General features: G+C 32.6%; 3 protein-coding genes across 3 annotated transcripts in view; all 3 read left to right on the top strand.

The window, feature by feature from the left end:
- The first annotated feature begins 1,053 nt into the window (after positions 1–1,053).
- LOC123720737 (carboxypeptidase B-like) lies at positions 1,054–4,596 on the top strand. Its single transcript, XM_045677471.1, has 6 exons — positions 1,054–1,163; positions 1,412–1,621; positions 1,777–1,876; positions 2,566–2,877; positions 3,589–3,859; positions 4,249–4,596. Exons 1-6 carry the CDS (start codon positions 1,087–1,089, stop codon positions 4,554–4,556), a joined length of 1,278 nt encoding a protein of 425 aa, XP_045533427.1. The 5' UTR covers positions 1,054–1,086; the 3' UTR covers positions 4,557–4,596.
- A 231-nt stretch (positions 4,597–4,827) lies between these two features.
- On the top strand, positions 4,828–5,796 carry LOC123720197. Its single transcript, XM_045676731.1, has 3 exons — positions 4,828–4,965; positions 5,231–5,314; positions 5,561–5,796. The coding sequence occupies exons 1-3, from the start codon at positions 4,830–4,832 to the stop codon at positions 5,728–5,730; spliced, it is 390 nt and encodes a 129-aa protein (XP_045532687.1). The 5' UTR covers positions 4,828–4,829; the 3' UTR covers positions 5,731–5,796.
- Positions 5,797–6,001: 205 nt separating this feature from the next.
- The window catches only part of LOC123717657 (autophagy-related protein 2 homolog A), a 35,203-nt gene continuing 23,838 nt past the window's right edge, over positions 6,002–17,366 (top strand). The window contains exons 1-15 of the mRNA XM_045673765.1: positions 6,002–6,262; positions 7,017–7,185; positions 7,287–7,427; positions 7,736–7,838; positions 7,912–8,484; positions 8,827–8,975; positions 9,514–9,663; positions 10,406–10,491; positions 12,156–12,334; positions 13,338–13,510; positions 13,753–13,873; positions 13,968–14,129; positions 14,408–14,582; positions 15,123–15,223; positions 16,929–17,131. Coding sequence (XP_045529721.1) covers positions 6,098–6,262; positions 7,017–7,185; positions 7,287–7,427; positions 7,736–7,838; positions 7,912–8,484; positions 8,827–8,975; positions 9,514–9,663; positions 10,406–10,491; positions 12,156–12,334; positions 13,338–13,510; positions 13,753–13,873; positions 13,968–14,129; positions 14,408–14,582; positions 15,123–15,223; positions 16,929–17,131 — 2,650 coding nt within the window. The 5' untranslated portion in view covers positions 6,002–6,097. The remainder of the gene's footprint in view (positions 6,263–7,016; positions 7,186–7,286; positions 7,428–7,735; positions 7,839–7,911; positions 8,485–8,826; positions 8,976–9,513; positions 9,664–10,405; positions 10,492–12,155; positions 12,335–13,337; positions 13,511–13,752; positions 13,874–13,967; positions 14,130–14,407; positions 14,583–15,122; positions 15,224–16,928; positions 17,132–17,366) is intronic.

Here is a 17,366-nt window from a genome sequence, read left to right as displayed (position 1 = left end):
AGCAAGGCCTCGCCTCAAAGGCCCACTAAATATAACATTAATTAAATAAAAAACAAGCAATGGCCGCCCTAAAATTACCGCAAGCTCGTAACTACATCGTCGGAAATGCCGCTAAGTTATCTACCGAACTACTGGAACATCTACGGATTAGTCTCGTGCGATCGGCTTACCTTTTAGATACGCCTTAAAGATGCCAGGCTATGTATATTTTTTTCTCCGTACCTCCAGGATAACTAGCGCATATTGTTGCTGAAATTTAGGCTGGATTGGCTGCGATACATTTCGAAAACTTATAATTAAAATTTCATGAAATATTACAAATTGTTTTTTTTCCTAAAGACTTAACTGTCGTATTCGCACTATAAATACTAATACCATATGTTTAACACTAAGTGTTTGTTACTTTATTATTCTAAAATTATGTTTCAATATGTCATGCATCTCATAATGTCATCTTTATAATTGCCTAGAACACCAAAACATGTGTATTTCCGAAAATTATAGAATGTTTCTTCTAAAGAAGAGATGCCACTTTAAAACATTCTAATAAATCCCATGTTAATTATGAATAAGAATTAGATATAATCCCTGATTTTTTTTATAAAGAGGAACTACAACTTATAACTATATTATGTACTAATTATAAATACACCAATTAAAAAATCTTCACAACTAAGTTAATAATTAGGTAGATTAATATAAATACAATAATTTTAAAATAAATAATACTTAGGACAGTGATACAATATCTATTTCAGAACAGGTCAAAATCAAAAGTCAAATATTTAAACCGCTGTTCCAACAGCATGAAGCTGTTTTTTCTGTAATTGGTATTGACTCACCAGGATTATGTTAGTATCTTGTGTTTTTATTATTTATTATGTACCCCCTTTGGAAATATCATAACTTGCATTTATATACGCAATTAGATTGTGATAATACCCAAATTATATAGATAATGTAAATAAATGCAATAAAACGATTCTCGAATATTTTTAAATACAATAAAAAATTGATAATTATAATCCATAGAAGATAAGTAACAGTTGCCTATAAGCCAAGTAGTTATTGATGAACATTTAGTTGATGAAAATGGCATCATTGGCTATCTGTTTCCTGCTACTCCTTGGCACTGTGTATGGAGGACATGAAAAATATGAAGGGTAATTATAATATTTATTCGTTCCTATTAATTTTCTGTTAAGAAATGTTTCTTGTATAACTATACTAATGAACTTTCAAACGCAACCTTTCCTTCAATTAGGATTTCAACAGGATTATTCTATTTGTAATGTCGTAGGATTATTTCTATATCCTGTATGTGTGTATGTATATCCTACTAATATTTATCCTAAAAATTAATAGCGATGATATATGTACTTAAATAATACAATTTCAAATGTATGTTTAGACACCATTTGTACCGAGTGGCTGGAACCTCCGATGAGATTGCTCAATTAGAAGCACACATCGACTTCCTCTCATCCACGCCGGCAGCAAGTTCAAAATCCGGTCAACTTGAAGTACTCCTAAGATTAACACCAGAAGAAAGAGTAAAATGGTTGAATTATTTTACGGAGAAAAATATGCACTACACATTAGTAGCTGACAACTTAGCCAAGTAAGTGTTAGAAGAAATATCTTCAATTCAATGTCGGACTCACGCTACAAAGAGTCTACCGCATGTACGTAAAGTAATTACTTACTGCTTACTTGGCGGTTAATATATGAGTAAGATAAATATTTATGTTAATTTTTAATTTATGTTTAATACAGCATTCTACGAGATGAAGAAACACAACTCAACAGAAACAAAGCAAGATCAAGAAGTGGCAACAATTCTATGTCATGGGATCAGTACTACGATTACCAAGAAGTAAGAAATATAAAATAGTATTACTATACTGTAGATCAGCAATAGCTTGTCTATTTTATAATATTTAGGAGGAAAAGTTTTTGAGGTTATATTTTGAACATAATAAAAAGACTTCATAGCGGAAATCGAATTAACAAAATAAGTCGGAGAAACCATTCTAACCGAGTCAGAGTTGATTGAGTTCTGACAAAATGATATAGTTTTATGTTATAGAAAAATAAGTCCTCCGCTGCGTCTATATGTGTATATTCGAGATAAACTCATAAACTACTCAACGGAATTTATTACGGTTTTCACCAATATCAAGAATTAATCATGGGAACTGTATATATTTTTTAAATGTTTACTGCTTTCCCGTATGAACCCTTGCTAGTATTATATACGTGTATGCAGTTTGATATAAGAAACTTAGTAATTATTTGGTTTGCGTGTGCAATTCTCAACGCTAACGTCCTGCGTTCGAATTACGGCTGTGCACCAATTAACTTTTCTTTCTATTTGCACGATTGTGCACACGCTTGTAAAATATCTTAAAAAAACCGGCATGCTCTATAGTCAAAAATCGACTGCGTGTGTCAGGCACACAAGGGTGAATATCAATGTTATATTAGGCAAAACTTTATCAGACAGATATATAATCCGGTCGTGGCTTGATACTTCTGTATTTTGACAAAAATCCTTAATTCCAGATAAACGACTACTTAGACAGCCTCGCTGAGAAATACCCAGATGTCTTAACAGTTATCAATTCGGGCTTAAGCTATGAAGGAAAACAAATTAAATATGTCCGAATTTCCACAAGCCGCTTCGAACAACTCCATAAGCCAGTGGTCTTCATTGACGCAGCAGTTCACGCTAGGGAATGGGTGACACCCCCTGTGGCATTATATTTAATACATAAGCTGGTGGTTAACGTGACAGATCCAGATCTCGTTGAGAAAATAGATTGGATAATTTTCCCTATGGCAAATCCGGATGGTTATGAATATTCTATGAAAGAGGTGAGAATTTTTATTATAACCAGTTCAAGGCAGCCGCTATATGATCAAGGAATATTCTAGTGCGTTTGTTCACTAAATAACATTTTAACATAAACTATCACAGATTCCAAATATCACTAAAATATATTAAATAACAATACTTTATATGCATATGGCTAAGCAATCAGCATAAGATATTAAAATTCACAACGTGTTGGTATTAGTTTATCCATATGAAGATTAGGCTATTTTTAGAAGCCCGTGCCTAGTTAATCCTTTAGCTTTGGAATGGTCGTCAAAGCAAAATATATTATATAAAAAAGTTGATGATTGAAATAAAGCCGTTTTAATTATCTATCTCGGTACACAGACTACAACTCTGTTTGAACATACATGAATCTTTTGCTTTATATAGTAACAGTATAAGTAAAAATAATTTCTCATATTATGAATCGTTTAAAATTCGCTCAAGCAACTGAAAGGTAAAAAAATAGGGTTCAAAAATGTCTATAAACAGCGGAACAAGTAGAAAATATATTGAATAATAAAATCGAGTTTGGCAAGAATTATATTTCTATAATAAATTATATTTTAACATTAAAAATGTTATATATATTATATTTAATAGTAGGTAATGACGGAAACATTGTTATATCGTGACATGCACTTTAAATGTACTAGTAGTAGTAATTTTGAATACGATTGTATTTTTATAAAAGTTATTTATTATAGGATCGTATGTGGCGTAAAACTCGTTCAAGGGCACACGAAGGTAGTGACGAATGCCCTGGAGTTGATGGTAACCGTAACTTTGACCATTACTTTGGAACCAGGAACGCCAGCTCTGATCCATGTTCTATAATCTATGAAGGTCCTTCAATGTTCTCTGAACCGGAAACAAGAGTCATAAGGGACGCTGTGTTGACACATTTAGATAGGATCCGATTGTACATTTCCGCTCACAGTTTTGGCAACATGTTCTTGTATGCTTGGGGAAATAATGGTATGTGATCTAGTAATCATTGTTACAACACTTAATGGGTCTCGGATTATATTTATTTCTTTGTCATTAGTCTTTATGAGCAAGTATAACATGCCATACATGATCGCTGTAAGGACTGTTATTTACCACGAGTTCTTAGGTCGTTCAGCGGATGTCGCGTCGTCAAATTTTGAGTTTATAAACAAGTAATTAAAATTCAGGGTTTGAACGCACGATCTCAGGGGAGAGTCGCTTACTTAATCACTACCATACTATCTGTATCTACCAGCTCCTTACGTTTACTATTATTGATATATATTTTAGAAAAAACACCAATTTAAATAATATGATACAATTAATACAATATTTTAAAGAGTCATTTCTTTTAGTATTTAAAAATAAAATTTCAGGAACTCTTCCCTCAAACGGCCTCATGTTGCAAGTCACAGGAGTTCAAATGGCCCAAGCAATAGATAAATTGAAATTGCCTACTGCCCAAAGCTACATTGTAGGAAACAGTGCACAAATACTCTACTACACTTCTGGCACATCCCGAGATTGGACACGTGCAGTTGGAATCCCATTCACCTACACCCTAGAACTGCCTGGATATGATTATGGTTTTTTGGTCCCTCCAAAGTATATTGAACAGATTATTACCGAAACATACGCCGGTTTAGCTGCAGGAGCGCGTTATGTTCACTCTCTTTATAATTAATTTTCCTGGCATTGATTAAATCCTTCTTGCCAATTAAAAATCTGTTTTATTTTTCTATGATCAACCCTGTACATAAAGCATCTATGTTACGCTCGAAATAATTCGTGATAATGAACCTTTACTAACACAATACGAAGACAATAGATGTTTGCATTATAACATGTTTTCTGAAACCTCAATATTTACAAACAAAAGTCTATTGAAAGCTTGTACTGAATAGATTCTACGTGATAAATAATATACTTACACTTCGCTGGATGAAATCCTTCAACAATGTCAATTGCTAAATATATAGTTTTCATGTTGGGGATTATTTATCACAGAACTACATCAATAAGGTTTTCACGGGATATTCTGGCTATAGGCATTCCTTATTACAAAATCTCAATGACTTTAGGATCTTGTAAACGTAAGTAGTGTGTATTTAAACAGGAACCCTATGCGTGTCTAGATGTATAGGTATGCCCGATCCAAAAGTCTAGGCTTGACTCTTAAGAAATTCATGCGGGGCTCAGGCCCTACTGAAAATAAACCATGATATGCCAATATCAAGCAGATGTCTACCATAGCATTAGTATAATACAGTGCTACATTTGGATTTTAGTTAATTGTTGAAATCCTGCTTAAATTAGTGTTCTACTGAGTCATACCTACAGCAAAAGTTTTTGTTTCAGGAAGTATACTTTTTATGGAGGAAAAGGTATGGCCAACGGTGAGACTTAATCGAGTAATTGATATTTATTACAAAAGCAGTAATAGTAAGTAGTTACTAAATAAGGAAATAAAAAAATTGCAGTCTGATCATAAGAACCATAGTATTCTCATTATAATATAGAATTACTTTCAAGTTTCGTCTGTGCGTAAATTGAGCTAAGTAAATTGTGACGAAACTAATTAGTGTTGATTACACGTTATAATAATTAAACTATTATTACTATTAAGTAATCGATTTTTAATTTAGTGCCTAATTTATAGGCTTCGATAAATTAATGTCTTCTTTCTAGGTGAAATAAAAGTTTCCCAAGTAAACATTTACTTGATAACGAACAACACCGATTGTATTGCTTTCTCTGACGTCGGAGTAGGATTATCAGAATTTAAAGCGACAATGTTTTATGCGACCAACACATGTGCTACGTACTATAGGCTGACAATATTTACATGCGATAAGTGATTGTTTTAAATAGCCGCCAGTTACATACTTCCGTTTGGTATCGATATTTCATTAAAGTTGCCATTTCAAAATATACTTATTTGTTAATTACATAGCTTTTAAAATGCTTTCTAACATTATACGTAATATATACACGAAATAACTGTTATAAAATTAGACATAAATAGAACTTGCTTATTAAAACTATAGCCCATAAAATATAATAAATTTAAATATTAAGTATCACATTTTTTTTTTGTAACTGGCAACATAATTAGCAATGTTTATTTACGTACTGTCAGTGAAGTTAATCACACGCAAATTACAATACAATAGTCATTACGTACAAAAGCAAAAATTATAGTGTAATGATCTTACAACTGTAAAGATGTTTTGGTACCCATGGTCCGAAAGTATTAAAAAAAGAGCCTGTCGATATCTTCTCCAACGATATCTTGGAAACTTCTTGGAGGAAAAGCTAACTTTAGATCAGCTGAGTGTGGATTTATACAATGGAACAGGAACCGTATCTGAAGTCAGTCTCGACTGCGAGGTATGTTATCTTCAATACTTTGACTTGTACTGAACCTCTCCTAAGTTACTCTTACATCGTATTGCCTTTAACCAGTTATTATGAAAGGTAAGCGTGTAATATTTATCACGTTCGTCCTTGCCAATTTTAAGTGCGCATTGCGTATAGCACGTGTGGATTTTATTGTTTTGCAACAAAGAAAATGTTGCTATCAAAATTATGTTTGATGTACATAACACAATTTAAAGTGGAAGTGGAATTTAAGGATGATTTCTATAAATTCAGGATATATAATATAAATTTATTCATTAATTAGCTTTGATTGATCCATCTAACATTCCCCAATATGTTTGTCTATTTATAAATGGTATTTTTGGTTTGTACTTGAAAATAACTGAAATATCTATTATCTTCAATATAAATATTAAATAGAAGTTGTAAATTTTGCATTTTTTAATATTTGGGTTTGGCTATCAATAGTTGTTTTCATTTACTAAAATATCAACCTTCAGATCTCTCAAGGTCCCTTAACATATATATAGGTGATTAAAACAAATAGATACACATTTTAACATTACAACACACACTTTGACTTCCTTAAATGTTTTCAATTTCAATAAATATTCTAGGAGGTAATACAATTTAAATAGTATAATCGTCATATAAACACACTCATAGCATTGGTTGAGAGGTTTGTCCTAGAATTAAATTAAAACTCATGTCTCTTATAATTAATTAATAATATATACTATATATATGTTGTTAAAATTTTTAGGCACTCAATGAACTTGGTGATTCACAAAATTGGCCATTGGAAATAGTTGATGGACATATGCAAGGAATAACTGTAACAGTGCCCTGGTCAACATTACTAAAAGATGATTCAGTTGTTGAAATTAATGGCCTCTCACTCACTGTCCAGCCTAAAGTCAGAGTTGAACCAGGTTTGAAATACTATTTGCTATGCTACTTCTATCTTTACATATCTTTACATTTTATAATTATAATTAAAAAAAAACATGCTAATGGTACAAATTTATTCTAGTGTCTTCTATGTTGGAATCAATGTGGTCTTCAATGTCATCATCAATGCAACTGGCCGCAGAGTGCCTCAGGGAGGAAACTGGCCCTCAAGAAACCAATCCTGTGGAGGGCATTGAAATGTTTGCACATGCCATTGATTCAAGTATGTTAAATTAGTTATTAGATATGTGAAAATAACGTTTTTCAGTGTTACTCAGCCATAACTCTCATATCTCTATAAGAAGATATCTGACACATCCATATTAGATGGAGTCAATTATACTTACCACTACTACAATAAGGCAGTTTACAAGTGGTATTAAAAATGGAAATGTTTGTTTAAGAATACTTAAAACAAAAACTATGTCTTAAGTATGTGCTATATAATTCAGCTAATGCACATTATACCTAAGTACTATCAAAAATTAAATCCTTTTTATTGATAATAAATTTTATTCATATTTCTTTCAGTTCTCAGCAGGGTAAAGGTGAAATTTGTTAATACTAAAATCAGGATTGAACATGTGCCAAAAAACAGTAACAGAGGTATTGCCCTGGAGATACATATTAAAAGGTATGTGTGGGAGCATCTTAGTTCTTTATTTTTCACTCATACAAAATTAAAATATCAATGTGTATATTTACAGCACAGATTATTATGATGAAGCTGGATCCGAGGCCGTACCAGAAACATCTGAAACGGAGAAAAACAAAACATATGTTGTTGCAACATTTTCTAATAAAAAAATACAATTTTCTGGTGTTACATTTTACATAGATGAGTTTCCATCAAAGTTACGTACAATGGCACCTAGTTTGATCATGGAAAAGTCGGCATCAACTCAAGCTGATCGATCAGAAACCACTTCAGAAGCAGATCCTAACTACCAAAGCACACTCTCTGATGTTTTCTATGAAGCGAGAAGCGTTATATCTACTATAGACTCAGACCCCATAAGAGATATAGTAGAAGAAAGGAGAGATACTAGAGAAACCACTCCAGAAACTAAATCAAATCAACCGGATCCAATACTATTTGCGAAATTAACTGGACCTCAGGAGTTGATGCTCAAAATTAAGCATTCAGAAGAAATTGAAGGTCCAAAAGTGGAGGTCAAAGTTCTTTTGGGGTCATTTCTTGTATTTTTAACTCCAAGGCAATTACATACATTGCTTGAATTGTGTGATGCATTAAATCAGCCAGACTTAGAAGATACAAGGTAATTTTGTAAGTTAAAGTATATATTTAGATGTGATAGTGTACATACAACTTGTATTCTCATACAAAAACTTGTGACTCAAAATTATTAATTTCTTTTTGTCTTGTAAACATAATATGTATATAAATATAATATGTATATTTAGAAGTAAAAGTCAATATTAAGAATATTTTGACCCATGAGTATGTTTCATACACATAATGAAGATAATTATCCTGTAACCTATCATTTTAAGGGCCATTTTATTTAAAAAAAAAAATATGTATGTCAAAAAATAAATATTACACATTACTATGCCATTAAGGTGTAGGTAATTGACTTATATGAATAAATTTATTTTAGTAACATACCCCTGCGGCCAAGTGGAGTTAATGTCCAATGTAAACCGATGAAACCAGCTGACTTCCAATTAATTGAAGCACAGTTACTCGGGAATCTGGAAAAGAGAGCTAAGCCCACAGCTTTATATGGTTGGTCGGGACCTAGTGTTGGTAAGTTTCATGTATTTTCCATGGTTTAATTATTTCTTGGATTTTTTACAAATCTTTGGTAAAATAGGTTAATGGCTCCCCTGTATGGAGAAATTGTTAATAAAATCTATGGGTTATATTGAGATATCCTTACGAGACTTTCTATAAGTTATTTGCATATTTGTATAGTGAAAAATTCCTTGGCAAAAAATTGTTTTGACTTGAACAATACATGCTGCTTTGTAAAGAAATTTGTAATTACTAATAACATTGGTATTTGAGGATCTTGTTAAAGTGATCAAAATCTGCTCATGGATTTTATTATCTATACAAACATTACAATGAAGAAGGTTTGTATCAAATAAACATAAAAAGTACTGGACCATTTCATTCACTCAATTATATCATTATTGAAATGCATCAAAAGCCCTCAGTAGTATGCTAAATTTATTTCCAAAACTTTAAAAATATGTCCAGCCGAAGGATTATTAAAAACAACCTTAGTTTAAAGTTAAATCCATACTATACTGTTATTTGTAGCCTGAATATATATTTTCAGAGGATAGTGACAGTGAGAAGTTCCACCCGATGACGTCTGACGCACAAATGTCAGAGAGCTTCAACTCTTCTGTCAGTTCCATGAGCGCTAGTATGACGTCTAGTCTTAACATCCCAAGTGCACAGCCAAGGATTAAAAGGAACAAGAAAGGTATACAGAACGGATTGTTATTGGTTAATACTTTGCTTGAAAAGTTTTTTATTGATCAATACGCCAGTCTTATATTTTATTTTCCAAAAGAAACAATGCATACAACAAAATTTACAATGTTAATTAACCTTTTCAATTGATGTCAGAAATGGTCAGATTGTTTTTTTTTTCAGCCAGTGTCTTAGGGCTGTTTTCAAAAACCGTTTTTTTTTTTTATAAATTTAATGCATTTCCGAGACTTAGAGTAATTTCTAATAGCTAATTTTTTTTAGTTAAAAAAAAGATTATTTAACCACAAGCATTACATTTAACTTCAATCCCACACGTCGCCGGCAACACACTAGTCATAGTCATATAGATCTACCTAAAATCTGAACCGAATATAGTCGCAAAAACAATACCAATTTCGGAGCGAGTCTTAGCAACAGCTTGCCTCCTGATATACGGAACATAGCAGTAGAAAATAGTAGTAGTTTTTTTGGTAGATTCATCTAATACAATGACAGTGTGCGGTGGCGTGATATACTTAATTCTTATAATCTTCTTTTAATTTTTTTCTTATGTAAGTGACGTGTATGTTTTTAATGAGAATAAACATTTTTATAACTAATAGCTGCTGTGTTTCTCATACGTTTTCACTGCTGTACTATTCTGGAATTATATTTACAGTGGAAATTGTTTTTAATATTGGATGAAATTGTAATGTAAATTTTTTTTATTGTAAATGTGAAACAAATTTCAGTTCCGCATATAGATGGTGACCCAACAGCTGAAGTATCACACGTCAGTCTTAGAATAGCTTCGATTTCATGTGTTCTGCTGCATAAGGTAAACAACGGGGACGTTGTATGTATTGTACAATTATTTATTTTTTTTATAAAATGTACATAAACAGATGCTTCCGACGACACAGCGATAAAACTTTTTCATCCCTTGTTTTGAATGTAGTAGTAGAATTTTTGCATTTCTTAATGCAGTTTTTGCCGCGCACTATGTGGAACTAGATGCCCGGCTGAGGTATTTCCGAACCAATTCGAGTTAGGGTCCTTCAAAAAAAGAGCGTACCAATTCTTAAAGGGCCGGCAACGCACATGCGACCCCTTTGGCATTGAAAGTTGTCATGGGCGGTATCACTTTACATCAGGTGAGCCTCCTGCCCGTTTGCCCCCTGTGCTATTAAAAAAATACTCTCCTTCCAAAATCGTTGGTTCGACCTCAAGCTATGCACCTATGAACTTTCCGTCTTCGTACACATTTAACAGTCGTGTCGTGAAGAAATACATCGTGAGGAAATGGCATAGACCTAACCTAAGAACCAATAGGTTTTCTTAGGTTAGGTTGGTTACCTATGGGGTACAGAATGCAAAAAAAATCTCTAACTTAGAAACACTACAAAATAAATTAATAAAAGCACTATGTAGATACAATTTTTTAACACAGACTAATAAAATCTATCAAGAAACCTTGTATCTTAATTTAAAAAAAAAATTCTCTCCATACTAGCTTATCATTAAAAATCAAACACACAACTACACGCAAAACTCGTCGAGCGAGTTTGCTTATCTTGCCAAAGCCGGGTGCAAATCGTTTGAAGAAGTCTATTAAGTATGAGGGTGTGCAACTATTTAATAAATTACCATCAAAAATGCGCAATATTAGCGCGTTTAACAAATTCAAAAGGGCATAAAAATACATGTCAAAGTGAATCTACTAGACTATATTATAAAAACCAATTATAGAACTCTGACACCTTGAAGTTGGTTTAAATTTATAATTGTAAAACTTTGAAACACCAAAGAGTAAAGATCTTGAACAGTTGAAACATTACTGGCTGTCAAAAAATCAGAATAAATTAAAAATAACTTAAGAAAAACACTTTTTGAACGGATTAAAGCTATCTATTATTATTAAAAACTTATAATTATTTAATTAATTCTAAATTTTACTTTTTTTCCCACATTTCGCGCGCTTTTCAGCGTGCGTGGTCACGGTGACTGAACACAAAAGGTGTTAAATGTCAAAAGTATCACAGCTGCAGAGAAAGTTGTTTTATCTGTATTTATTGCCCCGAAGTTGATATCGACTAAAAGATGATGGGTTTTTTCAAAAATAAAAATAAGTTTCAGTATTGTTCGTACAAATGCGGCTTATTACGCAAAAAGGTCCGCTTCATATAGTAATAATTAAATTTCTGTTTGTCTAACTATATTTCTATAAATCAATGTATTCTTTTGTTGCACTTCGCATATATTATATAAAAGTACAATCCTCTATTTTAAACTCTAGTGACGTAGTTTGTACCCCTCGTTCCTCTTACCGTCTCATAAACAGCTGGTTCAGTGAACAATCTACTAATACTATACTTTTATTATAAATATCACCCTCCGAAGTTATTCCACCTCAGTAACCTGTAATTATTACTCCTGTATTTTCATATTTATTTCTATGTACCATAGAGTATATTTATTTTTATAAATATTTTAAACTTACAGAACATATTAACTCCAACGCCAATGGGCGATAGTTGTGTATCGCCAACGTCAGCCGCAATATTACACCAAGTCAGCAACGAATTCTTCGCGCGTATCGAGACATTCGCAAGAATTGAGGACAGGGAACTAAATGCTATCAATAATTCCTTGGATAAAGCAACTGAATTGAATCATTTAAGGTATTTGTAATAAGTGTTTTACTAGTCCGCTTAATTTTGTGGCTTTGTTTTTCATCTTAACACACAAATAATATCGTATTAGTCTATTTTATGATTTATTTTAAATAAGTATAATAAATGTCTTAAATCTTTATAATAACTTGAACTTGGGTGTGGATTAACTCGGCCTCCTAGTCAAAAGTACGTACGTAGTCGGTCTCAAAGTTCTGTCATAAATGGAAATAATGATAAAAACAAAAGTAGTGTAGTATTGTCTTTTGTTAACATAGCTTTTACACATTATGAAAACACTTTTTAAACGAATTGAAGTTATGTATTATTATTGTAAACTTTTTACATAATTTTTATTTTTATTCGGACGTTTCGCGTGCGCGGTCACGGTGACGTGGTCAAGAAAAAAGGTGTTGAATGTCAAAAGTATCACAGCTGTAAAGCACGCGAAACGTCGGGAAAAAATTTAAATTTAAAATTATGTAAATAATTATAAGTTTATACGTGTATATATATATATATATATATATATATATATATATATATCAATTTATAGTATATTAATTAAGGAATAGAAAATTTGTATCAATAGTGCGGTAGGTAGTACACTAACCTAAGCATTATCTGCAAATTTTTGACCAACTTGAAAATGGTACTCGACGAGTGCCCACAGCGGTGCAATGCAATAACCGCTAATCGGTTTTCTTTCAATGTCCACTCCATCGTGAAAAATTACGGAAACTGATTGTTTTTTGTTTTAAAACAATCGTCAAACATTCAAAAATAGAATGCAATTTTTTTATAAAATTATGTTCGAAATTTAAAAATAATATGCTAGTGACAGATCAACTACGTATTTGCAAATCTGGCATACGCACCAAAATCACATCAAAATGGCGGCGTTTTCCCTCGACCGCGCTCGATGAGTCACTGTTCGCACTTATCGTAATGTTTGTATGATCCTTTAGCTAACCAGTGGTATAATTTAATTAAAGTAATCATTGTTATTTAGGTTGTTAGCATCAGAAATCAGTTTAGACGGCAGTGAAAAGGTGACGTCACATGGAAGTCAGACCATGTGCGAGGCCTCCATTAGGAGTGTCCTCGTAAGAGAATGTCTGTATGTACAAACACAGGACGAGAGCGTACAGAGGCAGAGTTATGATATCATATATTTTGATAAAGGTAATATATCCATCTCTTAGTTTTGATTCTTAGCGAAACGTAATTTTTTTCGGATAATTTATCAATGCACACATGCAGCAAAATGTAAATAATCTTGGTTCGTGTCACATATCACATTATAGGATTCTATATGGAACCTAATATAAATTGGCAAAACACTTTAATTAACTTGATTTTTAAAAATTTTAATATAATTACGAAACTATAATCGTCCTTTAAATAATTTTTAATGTTTTTTTTAGAGGTAGATGGCCCTGATATAGCATCGCCAAAGTCAAATGTGAGAATTAATTTTAAGCAAACATCAAAATTTATGCGAATTGGTGGAGAAAAAAAATTGGTATATCCCACTACAGATGTCGTGTAAGTATTTTTTCAGTATTCACAACAAAAATCTCTTTACTCAACCTTGAACCTAATGGAAAACTGTTATATTATAATAATCTATTATTTTTAGTGTGAAATGTAATCCATTCCACGTGGACATAGAATTGACGCTCTTAGAGCGCATGTCTGGAACATTCTTCAATAAAGCTGCTAACGCTGTACCTGCGCCGACGCAGCCACAAAACCATTTCAACTTTACGTTACATTGTCCTACATTGAATCTTATCCTAAGGTAAGTTTATGCTGGTTTAATTTATTTTGTTAAACAAATTGAAGATTTTTTTTAGTTATTTTTGTATTCTTGCAAAATTAGCTAACAGGTTAAACATATAACATATAATATAAAACAAACTTATAATTGTCTCTAAACAGCAATACTTTACACTAAATAACTTTCATTTACCGTCAAGAATCATCATACTTATATAATATTAATTGAACTATAATAAAATTCTGAAAGGCGTGTCCTTAAGATTAAATATTTGAATTATTCTCTACTCTTCTCTTTAGGTTTCCAATAGCAGATCTTCGACCGAATATTAATCATGAAACTCGACGTGTACGCAATGATTACCTTGTTTTTAAATTCCAAAACACAACTTTAACGAGTCAACAAGTGCCAAGCGTACGACCACTACCTACCACTATTTCAATAAAAGCCACTGCATTGGATCTGTACTACCACGTAAGTTTAACGAAAATTTTACATAATTTGGTTTTGGTCCTTCGAAACGGACTTAGTCACACTTTTAAAGAAATCAGTGATTAGATTTGTTCAGTTTATATTGTAAATTATTTAAAACTCGGTAATAAACCCAAAGCACCCAGGCTGTGCACCAATGAACTTTCTGTGTATGTGTGCCTTTAACACTCGCAGAAAATTAAGTACAGAGCGTGTGACAGGCACCGGAGGCTGATCACCCACTTGCCTATTAAAAAAAACAAATGATGACGACACAGATACAGAAATCTGAGGCCCAGGAACTATTGTTTATGATTTTATTATTAAAATTAAAATACCAACCATTCGTTTGTTTCACTAATTTATTTGTAATCGTCGCAATGTTTCTGTAATTGTGTTTGAAGTTGTGAGCATGAAACAGACATATAATATGAGAACAGTCTGTTCTAACGTTACAGATAACCAATACTACAAGTAATATGAATATTAAAGTATATTTACATAATAAAAAAATATATTTGTAATTTGTTAGTTGTTTTATAGGAAAATGATAATTTGCCCCCAACTCATGTTGCTCAAAGTACTATGGACGATGCGTCATTCGGGGATATACTTAGAGGCAATTCAACTACACCGCTACCGATGTAAGTATTAGCTTAGATCGTTTCGATTTTGATTATTGTTAGATAATTACAGAATGTAATTATTTCGTACTAGTATCATAAAAGCTTCTAGGTTAGGCAGTAGAGAGGAAAATGAAACTTCTCGAGGTCTTAAACGCTTATATTGAAATTGAACACAAAAAAACAAAGTTAAAAACAAAATGAGATACATGCAATAAGAAAGTTTATATATAGTGCATACGTAATACTGCGGCCCCTAAAGAGGAGTCGTTTATTGGAAATTCAAAGAAATTAAAGAAAAAGACTCGCCATGACAAGGAAGGTGCGAAAAACCAGAAAGGAAAACTGTACGCAGGCTACATCTCGCCGGCACAAACTAAGAAACGTGCAGAAAGTTTTTTTTAATCTTACAAGACGAGGGTGCCAATAGAGTTTGAAAGCTGCAACACCTAACCATACTTTGAATCTAATGGAACCTCTGAACAATGAAGAGTATGAGTAGAGGCTCAAGATGCAACAACACAGAAAGACATCTACGAATAATCGCACGTTAGGTGACTATCAGCAGTCTGCGGAGCTGATGTTGAGACTACAGTAGAAGAAAAGGAGCCAGTCAAAGAACCACCTCCACGCGAACCATATTCTTCATGTGTGATAGTGATAATTTCACAAAAAGTTAAAGATGCCAAAAAAATTACACCACATAAAACACTAGATAAAACATTTAGTCCTGTAGTTTCACAACCTGGTGCATCAATGAGGGCAAGGCACAACGGCACAACGCAAAGACCAGCATCTTCTCACATGACCAATCTGAAGAGTCTATCTGAAGGTGAAGAGAAACTGCCACCTTTTCACCCAAAGACCTCTCGCTACCAATATGGAAACTATTATGGATATTCGAAATGCATAGGCATTTGTTCCAAAATAAAGATGTCTTGGATATTTGTTGTAATGTTAGTCATATCTCCATAGCAGAGGCTGATTTGGTTTGGTTGTGGGCATTGACACTAATAATAATCTTCTTATTGGACGAGCGCGTAAAAATCTCCATTCCCTTATACCAGTCCATTAACCACAGCCAAAGGGTGACAATGAGAAAAAACCAGAAGATCTAGTAGATGATAAAATATTACATTGCGATATATGTTAAGAGGAGAACTGTGACTGTTTTGCAACAGAGCGTAAAGTATACAATGAATTAATTATAAGATAAAATGGGTAAATCGTCTTCGAGCGCACAGCTTCCGGATTTGATAGTTAATTTCGCACTCTCCTATGCTCGCGCTGCGACTGGCTGCAGGCTCTACCCACCGCAATCGTGTCGTCACACATTGCGATAAAATCACCGACGAGGTGGAAAAGAGTTGTGGTAGTATGGTTCGCCACAACTACTCAAGCGTTTGAGAATCGTTTTCAATGTGTAAAGAGATAAAATACGAAAATAATTCGCGAAAAAATTATAAAAATCTATCACAATAATTACCCAAAATTTGTGTATTTAAATTAGTACAGTTCAACAGTAATATATAATCTTTACTTTACAATAACATCTCTATTGTATGTTCTTTTTCAATCAATCAATATTAAATACTACATTGTAATTGTTTAGCTATTTAAATATGTGTATATCTTTTAATTTTTTTAAATTAATGTATTAAATTAATATAAAACCAAATTCATCAAGCACCTTAAAAATATAATATAATAACTATATTCCTTTCAGGATATCAATAACATTCCAACCGCGCGAGGCAAACAAAAGTCAGTTTGACTCATTAGTGGAAGAATTTAGTTTTGACAAGACATCAAACCCCATGACCACTTCTATGTATATTATGAACAATCTCCGCAGTGCACAACCTAGTCCTTTTAGTGGAAAGAAAATGGCACATCAAGGGATTAGCAAACATGATACTCAATCAAAAGGTATTAAGAGAATTTAAAATTGACTTTTGTATGCTTAAAATATAAACAGTTTGTAGCTGAACGTGACCCTTTTTTATATCTGGGACCCACATCAGGATCTATGCTATTCAGGGACTGGGTGAGAAATACCCACTCAAAGCTCCGGAGTCGCTCTTGCATTCTACCCGGGAACATGCTCCCTTAAGATTTTGTTCCTTAAATCAAATAGTTTTTGTTGCATTATGTTTGACAGTAA

This window comes from Pieris brassicae, chromosome 2 (genome assembly GCF_905147105.1).
Source record: "Pieris brassicae chromosome 2, ilPieBrab1.1, whole genome shotgun sequence".
NCBI lineage: Eukaryota > Metazoa > Arthropoda > Insecta > Lepidoptera > Pieridae > Pieris > Pieris brassicae.
This window is presented reverse-complemented; position numbering and strand designations above follow the sequence as displayed.